The 12,304-nt window shown below is 35.7% G+C and overlaps 1 protein-coding gene and 2 long non-coding RNA genes across 3 annotated transcripts; 2 read left to right on the top strand and 1 right to left on the bottom strand.

The window, feature by feature from the left end:
- The first annotated feature begins 382 nt into the window (after positions 1 to 382).
- On the top strand, positions 383 to 4,008 carry LOC143468486 (uncharacterized). Its single transcript, XR_013118995.1, has 3 exons — positions 383 to 577; positions 2,407 to 2,501; positions 3,877 to 4,008. It is a non-coding gene; the product is annotated as an uncharacterized LOC143468486 (long non-coding RNA).
- LOC143468493 (uncharacterized) lies at positions 1,985 to 9,176 on the bottom strand. The gene is made up of 3 exons (XR_013118996.1): positions 8,997 to 9,176; positions 8,262 to 8,470; positions 1,985 to 4,562 (listed from the first exon to the last, which is right to left on the bottom strand). It is a non-coding gene; the product is annotated as an uncharacterized LOC143468493 (long non-coding RNA).
- Positions 9,177 to 9,294: 118 nt separating this feature from the next.
- Positions 9,295 to 11,330, top strand: LOC143468477 (protein Shroom2-like). Its single transcript, XM_076965728.1, has 6 exons — positions 9,295 to 9,562; positions 9,664 to 9,805; positions 9,903 to 10,175; positions 10,285 to 10,413; positions 10,533 to 10,822; positions 10,945 to 11,330. Exons 1-5 carry the CDS (start codon positions 9,465 to 9,467, stop codon positions 10,698 to 10,700), a joined length of 810 nt encoding a protein of 269 aa, XP_076821843.1. The 5' UTR covers positions 9,295 to 9,464; the 3' UTR covers positions 10,701 to 10,822; positions 10,945 to 11,330.
- The last annotated feature ends 974 nt before the right edge of the window (positions 11,331 to 12,304 follow it).

Here is a 12,304-nt window from a genome sequence, read left to right as displayed (position 1 = left end):
ATTTGTTTGTCTCATGTAACATCGTAAGTTCAGATGGAATGTACAGCCAGGTCAAGAGTTAAATAAGATGCTGCAGAACGACGCACCACACAGCGCAATGTGTATACCTAACATTAAATTCACAACGATTGGATTCTGATACTACAGAATTTTTTCTTAATACTGTATGGTTAGAGTTGAGAGTACTTACATAACCATTTCATCTTGACAAATAGAACATTGAAGAGCAGTAATCAGACCATACACTTAACAGCTCATGCGCTGAGAATCTTTGTTAGACGTAGTTTAAAGGCATTAAATGTTACATAACAAAAAATCGTGTTTTTGGTTAGTAGATGTCAAAGATTAAGTTTTCATTAACAAGTCTGGAAGTTCTATACACCGATTTATCCGCCATTTCCAACCGCGCGTAGAATTTTTCGAAGTTTATTTTCATGCAGTCGTTTCGTCGCTTTTTCTGTCAAATGTGACAGCTTCTATACTGTGGCAAAGCATTAAAGCCTCCGACATAACAACCATGGTGCCAGTTCACTTACAATAAGTCAGATCAAAGAATATCAGGAATGCAGAACACCAGGTAAGTGATCAGAAAGGATAAATTTAGGCACGTGTGTGGATCGAGTTTGGTTGTAATTAATAAGGATGAACCACTTAAAATTTATTCGCTTCTCGCACCACCAGGTAGTGACAAGATATCATGGTCTAGTTTGTATCTGACGAAACTAGGTGTAGCGAGGGCGCATTCAACTGAGGTGCTCATCACAACACATATCATGAGTTAATTAAGCACCTGGCAAGTTTTATGGTGACGTATGGTAAAAATCATAGTTATGAAAAAAGTTAGATCCGTATATAACATTGCCGTATATTTATAAATCGAACATTCAAACACAGAAATTTTCAAATTCCGTAATTTGAACGAATAATACGAACATGTCAAGACATGTGATAATACAATGACGCAGTCATTGGAAATGACGTTGAATAATTTAACCAAGCAAGACTCGCTAAAACCTTTAGTTACCCTTCTGTGCTTCCACTGGAAAATTCGTTAATGTTTGTCAAAACATAGCGTGTTGGTACCAACCACATGTAATGAAACGTTGCCAGAATTAAACCTAACCCTTCATTACCGTGCGCTGTGCGTGCGAGCCAGTCAGAGTGGCTTCCAGGTTTTACGCGATGTTGTATGCCAAAAATTTTGCTTTAAACTTTCGCTCAAAGTTGCATGTCACGTATGCTCCTCCAAGTGATTCAGCAGAAAAACAAAGGCACCATTTCTGTTACATTAGTTACAAGGAACTGTTTGTCCACAAAGTGCCTTCTGCGCATACAAGCTGCATGACTTCATGACCCAAACCAAGCACAGGAATAAGTTTAGCCAATTAGCGTAGTGTACAGCAACAAACACGCTTGCTGACAGGGAAAAACAGCGCAGTTGCCGCGTCATGCCTTTATAGTTTACTATATAGGCAGAAAATAAACCCACATATTCAAAAACAATAATTATACACCTTTAGCAAACGTATCCAGGTCCTATGCGCATATTTCTTGCTTTAACGCAAAACTTCGTGTCCAAAGAAAATAGTCGTGGCATAGTTTTTGTACGATGACGTGGAGTAACTACTATCAACAGCAAGCATTAAATATCAATCAGGCTTTTCTTTGAAAATTAATTGCGCACTTCGAGATGTTATCTTGCATAGATTCAAAATGTTACGCTGTTCATAACAAAATCAAAAGCAATCCTTGCTGATTATACCAAAGCAATGCCTTTACGTCATGGGTCGGGCATTATTATTCATTGGCTGGTAGCGCTGGACGCACAAGCAATCTATGACCTTTGCGATAATCCTGGCACAAGTAAAAACAAAACAGAAGCAATTTGCGATATGAGACGATACTATGTCAAAAAGTTCATGTTACAACCTTTACCTGTAACTTATGCTATGATTCTTGACACCATGCTTTACAAGGAGCGAACTTTATTGTTTTGTGTGCAGAATGGCCAGTTATAGATGTAGGAAAACGGAGTAAATGAGCGCATTCAACCAAATGTATATACTGTTCTGTCATGCATGAAATACAAGGCATAACTATCAAAAGTCAACAAAAACGGGAGCAAATACAAATGCAAAAAAACAGATGCATACATATAGTAGATAAATACGGAATTTCATCATGTTAGCAATTTTAAAATCAAAAAGAAATACTTCAAGTTTAAGAGCTGTACCAATTCAAAACTGCTCCCGCAAATTTAAAAAAATGCTAAAATGTTCTTAAATTATTATGCATAGGTTGAAAACAACTGTGAGGGTAATTACCCGTAATCTATATAAGTCCTTAACTCCACATCGCTTAAAAATGTTGTCGTGTGTTTGACATAACTTTGATTTTGATCGATAGATGCAGCAAGCTGATTGCTGGGAAGGTCGTATTTCTCCCTACTTTGAGCCACGACAAACAGTATAGTACAGCGATGATGGTCATTTGTGGTATTGGTGAGCGTGGAGATGTTTTTTTGATTTTTTTAGTCTTTTGCTACTTCTATGTTGATACGTTATTAGCGATTATTGCATGTGAAATACTTTAGAATATTCTGCATATAACTTCAGGCTGTGTTGAAGTTCAACAACCTTCAACCGATAAAATGAAATATTTAAGCAGTTTAAGCCATAGCAAAAGATGCGAACAGAGTTTGGGTGTAACGCGGTTTCGAATACGTCGCCCAAATACACTTTTAATAGAAGTTGCAGCTAAAAATTGAGGCAGTTTCTGCACCCTAGAACCCTACGGTTATCGCCCACCAAAAAGTATATACAAATTGAACTTGTTTATGCAATAAATATTTGGGTCATGATCTGTTAATGTGCTTGAGAAATATTTTCGACAAAATCTTTTGCAACCATCCATGCTCAAGTTCATAAGAAATGTAACCTGTTTGCCGAATTATGAATGGTGCTGAACAATGTTTGCAGCAAACAAGTTTTTGTTCATATTTTCCCGTAAGATTTTTGCCAATTTGTTGAAAAAATAGTGTCACTTAAAATGAGAAAACATGAAAGAAACATGACAAAAATCATTGTGCAAATCTACTTAAGCAGATTACTTTCCATTACAACATTTCACGGTCGTGTGAAATCGTAACCTAAGCCGTGACTAATGCACGACACTCGGAGGCGTTTTATGCACAACGCTGTCATTGATTACCTGGTGATGACGCAATAAAATTGGCAATTGGTAATATCGAAATATTGCTCAAAAGAATTGTTCTCAATTGTCACTTGAAAAGGACGAAGTGTTTGATATTTTGTCATTAAAGTTATATAAGTGTTATGTTTTAGTTCATAAGTTCAAGGTTATGCGAAAAAAATGAGAAATTGCCTTAGTCTGAAATTTCAAAAGGATCTGAAATGGAAAATCTCATACATGGAATTTCATACATGGAAAGTAATACAAATCATTAAAAGTGTAAATACTGCAAGTGTAAATACTGCAAGTGTGAATACTGCAAGTGTAAAACAGTTTCTAAAACGCATTCAAGCTTTTACCATCGGACAAAATAAAAACCCGGTTTTTCCGCGTCAGATCAAAAAGAGGCAAATAGATCAAAACGACCTAAAACATTGAGCAAACGTCATGCTTTACACTTTACAGAGTTTTACACGAAAATGCTGCAATCATCAAAATAAAACAACAGATTCAGATACTTCTATTGTGATACATTATACGAAAAGCTTAATGATCTTTTATCGAAGACGGAAGTGATGTTTAGTTTTTTTGCAGGTTTCCTTACAAGCTAATGTGAACAAGGCGTTAGTAGTTCATCGCAAAAACAGAAAACTAAATTTATAGATTTGTTTGTTTATTTTGCAGAGCTTGAGAAAATCGTCGGTTGCATTTCGCAGCCAGACATAATCGGCATTTGCTCAGTCTGAGGTTACAATGTCGGTCGCCGGTATTTAAAGGGATTTAAGGCATTAAATTTCACGTCTTACTCTCTCCCCAAGACTTGGTATTCACATCGCGTGCGTTGCAAAGAAACAGAGCTCATTAAATAGGCTGAAGCGTGAACGATTGCATGACAACAGGAAAACATGTGCACTTGTTCCTCCTTGAACCTGACGCACGTGTCGAAGGTCATCTATAGTTCAATATGCGAGCAAAAGTATCACGCAACAAAATGATTTTATATAAACAAATAATTTACGATTGCGAAATTTGTTTCCTCAAATTGTGACCATAGAGTTTAACAAACACATCTTTGTACATGCACACTTTAAGACGAATACCTTTTTTAAAAATTGAAACTCAACGGTCAGTAAATGGGCTGTGGAAATAAAATTATTTAGACTACAACAATATCTTATCGTCAATAACTGTTTCGTAGAAACCTTAAGCTACATGATAGCGTAAGATCATTCAAATCAGAATTCTTAAGCCTTGGATAAATCAACTGTTGAGTACAAATCATTGCAAACAAGTTTTTTAAGGACGAGAATGGGTGATCCAATGTGGTTGAAATTTATCATCATTTAACAAAGCCCTTGAATTCTCCTGCACTAAAAATAAATCTGTACTTTAGCAAAGTAATATAACACCAAACTATAAGTTATACGAAGGATGAGAAATTTCTCACTACTGGTGAAAAGAAAATGTTTAAGTTACATCACCGATGAGATATGAGTACAAATATAAATAACAAAAGTCAGCAGGTTTCGAAGAAGCCTTGTAACAGTGAACACAGGAGAAACTATACTTTTGATGGCTGATGCAACAAAAATAAAATCTGCGGTGTACCTAACACCTATTACATGAATTTTTCTTGCCATTTCCAACCGCATAAACATGTTCACACTTTAATCCAGGCTTTACTGCGTAAATGCATTGCTGTAGTGATACGTAGTGCATGATTTTGTTTAGCTGAGAAGGTTCAAAGTACGACTATAGTAACATTATCCGTCTTCTTTGCACAGTGACACCTTAAAACCCATAATAGCCCAACAGTTATGTTTCAGTACATTTGACGCAAATAAATGCAAATTTAACAAGGAACCATCAATAAGCGATCCTTGTAAACAATATTGATAAAGTATGGAAAGCCATGGTATAATGAATAAGGCGAAATACTGTAGGCGAAAAAATGTGTAGAATGCATTCAACCTCATCACACAGCAAAATGCTTATCAAAAGGCGAATATGTAAATCCAGATATTACAAAGGGTACACATCAAACTGAAAACTAAAATTGAACAAAGGTCATGCTTTACAGATTTTTATACAAAAAAAGCCATGATTATCAGAAGAAAAGGGTAGATTTCAAAAATCCTGTTGTGTTTTGTGAAGATGCAAAGGATTTTAATGGGACGGAAATGATGTTTAATCTTTTAATGTGAACAAGGCATTAATGGTTTACGACAAAAATAGAAGCCCTATAACTTCATAGATTTTTGTCGTTATTTTACAGAGATTGATGAAATCGTCGGTTGCATTTCGCAGCCAGACATAAATGGCATTTGCTCAGTCTGAGGTTACAATGTCGGTCGCCGGTAGTTAAAGGGATTTAAGGCATTAAATTTCAGGTCTTACTTTCTCCCCAAGACTTGGTATTCACATCGCGTGCGTTGCGAAAAAACGGAGCTCATTAAGTGAGCTGAAGCATGAACGACTGTGTAAGAACACGGGAACATGCATACTTGCTCCTCGGGAGCTCAAACTACTGAGAGTTAAAAAACTGTACACAAAGAACGTCTTCACACTTACCAACATTTAACAATGCTCTTAAAACTTGCAGCGCACAAGTAAACCTTTTCTTTACTTAAGTATACTGCTACCAAATTATAATCTCGGAGAAAGATGAGGAAATGTTTCATTAGCAAAAAAGATCGGATTAAATTACATCACTAAAGTGATCCGAGTACGACTAAGATTGGAATGGAAAACATGGAAGATTGATGAGACCACGTGACATTAAACGTGGGAGGACCTACTTTTGTGGGATTGCAATGCAACAAAAATGAAGTCTGCGGTGTCATCTTACCTACACTACACCTGTTACATACAAATTCTTGTAGTAACCAATAATCACGCAAACAAGTTAACATTTTATCAATTTTTTTTTACATAAATACATTTCTTGTTATGAGACGCGTTGGTGATTACTGATTACCTCTTTTAAGCAAAGGCAGCATAATTGAGAAGCAGTTGTACTTCAATGTAGCGCAAACTCTATCCGTGATGTAGACTAAAAGGAAAATTCGAACAACATTCATTTTGCGAAGATTATCACCACTATGGTGTAATGTTTTTTGAAATTTGGCAACTTAATCAAATGCACGTTTCGAAATAGCACTTTTCGTAATTGGCATTAGGGAAACATGTTACTGAAATAGTTAATCACAAATCTGCACACAAATATATTTATTGCTTAGTTATAAAAAAAGAAAAACATACAGTACCAAGACAAGAAGGTGTCAAAACAAATCAAAAACAAACGCATTTAAAAGCGAGCTTTACAAAATCACTTGTTGGTTAAGTTTCGGCACTGCTTCGTCACGCTATCGGGGATAATTTGGGGACCCAAACTGGTGTTTACCTATTACTAGAAGCGAATAGCGTGCGGGCTTATCCACTTAATGAATAGTTACGAATTTAGCTCATCCTTGCACGAAAGTGCAGCAACGATGCGTACGAGTGGAAAGCGTTGGACTTGACTGAGCATAGACTTAATTAAGAGCTCTAATTACTAAGATAATACCAAATACTGTATCTGTTGGACAAGAAAATATGTACGTCATATTCCAACACTTGCAAATAACACGTTGTTATGATTGCGCGCAAAGTAAGAAATTATTCCCCTTGGCCATAAAATGGTACTGGGCTTGGAAAATGTCAATCTTTTAAAATGTGCGAGGTCAGATTTTGCAAACCAAACAAAATTTTTGCCAATCTGCAGTTTTTATCACGGTCACCTGTAACCATTAAGTTTAAAGTGTAGCTACCAGGCAAAGTGGATCTTTTACCAATGTGCACCAGTCGAATATAAAACAAAATCCTAAAGCGTTGAAAGGAATTTGGGTAACAATGCCCATATATGGTTTTCAACCACATGTAAATCTGCCAGTCATTTTGGCGCAAAAATATAATCACCGGCTTATTTTAAATGCCTTTCCTATGGCTAGAGAACATTGATGCATGCCATTCTTGGGACTGACCACAAAACGGGCTTGTCTAAGCCGGACACGCACGATTCCTTTAACATCATATGGTTGGGTGCTTTTAAACAATTGTGGGTCAATGACTCCTTATTTAACTATGCAATTATCGAGAAGCTTGCAATGATTTTCCAATTTTATCCTATTTGGAGAAGCAAGGCTAAGTTTAAGAGATATTTAACTTGTTGACGACAAACACAATTTCTTCCAACGTAGCAAAGATACTGCACGTCATATTCCACAAAAGGCGAAGAGCTGACATACGAATATACAAAATAAGAACTTGCTGAAAAAGGTTGATAAAATTTTATTTCCTCACAGGTAAAACTTACTACGCGTATTTTGAAAGCGTTCCAACTGTGGGTTGGTACTTGGTAATTTTACATGCGTCCTTTGTATTTTTGTGGGTAACAATAAAATAAAAAAGCAGCCGTCAGTCGCAACAGAAAACGCTGTTCGTTTCAACAAGCATCATCTCCGAGGACCACCATACAAGGTGTAGAGAAAGTCAGATTTGCGCAAACAGGTAATATATGAGATAATATTAAATAGTATATTTTAAGTTTTTGATTGGATGATAAGTGTTTAGCAACAAATGAATATCACCAAGCTTGCTAATTCATAATGTACGTTTTTTTCTGCTTTAAAACCGTTTAAACACTTTTTACAAAAATGATTAATTTTCCTTTGTTTTTTATACTATTCCTTTATCAAAATTTTATGAAATTATATGTTATTATATGATTATATATACCGAAAAAAGCCTATTTTTTGCAGGAAACTCCTAACGACGTATATTATGCACTGACCACTACATATTTTAAACCAAGAGTTAATTGAAACATGTCTAAAGAAAAAGATAGATGGGAGAACGATGATTCAGCACACGTCTTATAAGTTTTCAAGACCGTCATATATACAAAGCTTCAAAATTAACAAGAAGCGCTTTTGGAAGCTTAGAATAGATTTTTGCATTTGCTTCCGAGATCCAGGTCCATTTTTGCGGATGCCATGAGCGTTGTTATTAATTATGATGATAAACATTACCTCCACAATCGTGCATGGTTAATCTTCTTTAGAAAGTAGAACTTTGCACTCTTCCTGTCACGTTTTTGGGCAACATCCACAGCAAAACTGGTTCCAAAAGCAGCTGAGTAGGACAACATTCACAACTATCAGCAACCATTCGCTATACCTCTTCGAGGCTGCTTCGTTTTTAACCGATGTGAATAAGAGAAGTCCAGATTCCAGGGAGCCTAATGTTTACATCAACATTAAAATCAGTGTTTACCTCTGGATCGGAGTCAATATCACGACAATCGCATTTTGACGACATGTGTTTAACTTGATTCCTTTACAATGTCACGATCAGATTTTATCGACAACGGTTGTTTGGATTTGTCCTTTTTATTAGCTTACTAAGAAAATTTTATGAATTTGCAAGGCAAGACATGGAACCTTATACAGATTATGCCATGTCGTCACAGCTAGAAGATTGTAGATATCTTGATAAAAAAGTATACGGTAAAAGGTTACAAAGATACGCCTGCAACGTCCACATGATGCAAGTCAAAACAGACGAGCAGTCACAAGCTATGAATTTTCAGTTATTCAAGTGATGACGATCGGCAAGTGTTTCGGCTTTAAGGTTTTTAACGCGATTTTTAACGATCACGAGATTTAACGCGCGCAAACCGCCATGAAATTTTGGCCGAGACCAGTCATAGTTAGTTATGCGCAACATGAACAATATTTTAAGTACATGCTTCGATCCCGCATCACCTGTTGTTCTTGATTTTAACGCTCGCTTCACGGATAATCCTTAAATTGCACCTTGTTGTCGAGTACCGCCATCTCCACCCGCTGTGACTTTTTCATTTTAAGAGTAGATGGAGCTTGAGCAGCTTGGTACGACATAACGTCTCGTATAGCTGTTTTCCTATAAAAAGCTTTTTTCTTATGGTATACTGGCAGAAAAGAATTTTTTCTTGAAAAATATTTCATTGGTATATAACGATAAACTTTTGCTTAGAAAACCATTTCAAGAGAGCTTTCTTCGATAGCAAGCGAAAATGTTGGTCTCACGCTAATGTAGAAAACTCATTCTGTGATTAAAATGTTTGCAAAAAAGTAAGGTAGACTAGAACTTATCAGGATATTTACCAGTATTCTATCTTTCTTTTTCAGGTTATAAAACAAGACGCAATTACTAAATATTGTAAAGTAAACTGTCAAATATCGAAATAAGACATGGCCCCAAATCCAACCTGTGTTTTCGTAAGTCGCCCTTTCTCACCAGTCGAGACATCGGCCAGATCACCGTGTCGAAGGCGGAGAAAAAGAAATCGGTAAGCCGGAAAATTTTATAAATTATGTGGTAAGCTATAATAAAAATCAGTTGGTGGAATGTACAAAATGAATAGCATTTTTTCATTGCTTTTTGCTGTAGATCAAGGCAAGAGAATCTTCCCGTTACATCAGCATATTACATGACATCTGTGTCCAAAAGAAAAATAGTCAGCCTTGCAGAGCAAAAACTTGCAAGTGAAGAAATATCCCACGAATCAATGCAAACCCTCGACCATAAAAAGGTAATTTTTAGACTAATGTATACTCAATAAATGTCATAACATAACATTATTAATCTAATTGTAAGAACAGGGAATCATGAATGTCTTTTAAATTCAGGTTGAACTGGTTATGAGGATCAAATCTAAATTAGACGGCCTCCAGAACATTAAGCATTTGCTAGATGCTGAACTACAAGACAATGAGGTTTTGGGCAAGCAAACTTACAATCTCGTCACGAAACTTTGCACAGCACGAGAGCAAGAAAAGTACAGCTTCTTTGTACATGACGTGGATAATATCATCAACCTAACACTTTCAATATCATCAAGATTATGTCGGGTTGAAAACGCAATCCAAATGCTTCCCTCCGATGCGGATGAACACGAGAAGGTGAGAATCACAACAGACGTAAAGAAAACGGTATATGCTGCATAATAAACAAATTATTTATGCGATTAATTGACCAAGGCATCTACAATTTCATTCTTATTGTTTATAGGAGCTCTTGTATCTGAAGAAAGTCAGTCTTATAGCACAATATAAAGACGCCAATCAGTTGATGCAAAATATAAGAAGGAGACAAGAAAATGTTTCTAAAATACTTGCTGGATATCTTCACAAAGAACAGGTACAAGAGTAAATGCAATGTAGTAATGCAACGTTGTATATGGAAATACGAAGAGATCAATTAATTTATCATAAACGTAAATACAAAGTGTTTAACTAACGTATATTTCAAATTTTCAGTTCGCCGATTTCGAGCATTACATCAAAATGAAGATCGCCTTGATAACCGAAAGACGAGAACTCGATGACAAAGTGAGGTTGGGTGAAGAGCAGATTCAAGCCTTGAAGGAAAGTCTTGCCGAAGAGGCACAGATTAACCTTGACAAGGCGTTAGACGCCGAAAAATAAACGCTCCAGAAACGAATTCTGATGATGCGCGAAAACTACTGCGGCAACAAAGGCCACAAGTTTATTCTTCAAGCCAATTAGAAAGATGGACGACATGTCAAGATAATTCGTCATTTTAATAGGTGAGAAATGATTCATCCTAACAAATTCCTGTATCAAACAATACTTATTCTCTTATCTTTAATTGACATAATAGGGTATCGTTATTGTTTGAATATTACTCTTAAATATTAATTCCTTGTAGTTCGCTCACTGGAAATGGAGAAAACCAAGTTTTCACGCGGCCATCACAATTATGAGACGAATATAAGCGAACGAAGCAGCATAGGAGCAATAATTTGCTTGAAGAAATAAGGCAGTCAGGCAATACCCGTAAATGGACCTGCCGCTACCATGTCTACAAACGATTATATAAACAACTTTCAGTGTAAATAAATTCATTTGTGAATTTATACATCGACATTGATGAAAGAAAAAACGAGTAATTGAACTCATTTGACGTTGTAATTATCGAAAAGTTGTGTTTTTGTTGAGGATTTTGGTATGTTTATTTTCTGTTTATTCACATTGCATTTTTCGTTGTGAAACGGACAAAGTAGTTACTTTCAAATTAAAATACTTCATCAATCATTGGCGTATTGAAGTGTCTAATTATTATGAATTTTGGTGAGCGAGCTAGGTAGCGCAATGAACACGCAGTAAACGAGATTCACAGAACATACGTACAAAACATTGAAATAATAATGTAATTAAACTACTACAAAAACAAAGCCAATCCGACATAGAAATGATTCATTTAAACATTCAAAAACTAGCACGCATGTTATGAAATCAACAACCAAAGGCTCACATACTTTAGGGCTGAATGTCATCACGACAAAAGTTTAGAGCAGAAAAACGTTTTCTAGAAGAGGAAAACTCTTGAAATTCTCTGGCAACAAGCTTACAGCTTTGATAAATCGCTTAACAAAGTTAGGATAAATTTATCATCAGCTAAAATTGTTACTTTTGCTTGGGTCGCTATAATACTGTATCAATTTTCTCTTTTAAGCAAGTTTGAAAACAGTTACCGGATGTAATAATCATTACGTAACGTTCAGCAGGTTCACTTAGAAATTAACGCGGAAAATAATATTTTACACACTGGGTCTGCATATGTTTATTGATATTCATAAAAAATACTTACAAGTGTTTGTTATTTAGAAAAAATTGAATTTACCGCAAACTCAACAAAAAAATTCAAATTTATCCAAAGATCAATTTCAAGCACAGTGTTAGAAAGCAATAAGACTTAAAAGTGTTAAATACAAACAAGCGTAGATGTCAGAACTATAGTTTAGAACGACCATAAACGATCAACCAGAATATACTTAAGCCAGAAAACGACGGAATTTTAAAGAAAAACTAACTGGAGAAATACACCGTGACTTCTTCAATACTAAAATACATAAATTCCTACATAATGAAAATTCAAACAAGAATTTTCTCCATTGCATTTAATCCATTTTCATGGCCAGTTCTGGAGTATTGCGTTTCTCGTTGACTATATGTATCTAATAGTCGACCTTTGATAACAACCAGTTTGACGAAAATGTTTCACACCC

This window comes from Clavelina lepadiformis, chromosome 1 (genome assembly GCF_947623445.1).
Source record: "Clavelina lepadiformis chromosome 1, kaClaLepa1.1, whole genome shotgun sequence".
Lineage (NCBI taxonomy): Eukaryota > Metazoa > Chordata > Ascidiacea > Aplousobranchia > Clavelinidae > Clavelina > Clavelina lepadiformis.
The sequence above is the reverse complement of the archived record's forward strand: the minus strand, read 5'-3'. Positions and strand labels throughout refer to the sequence as shown.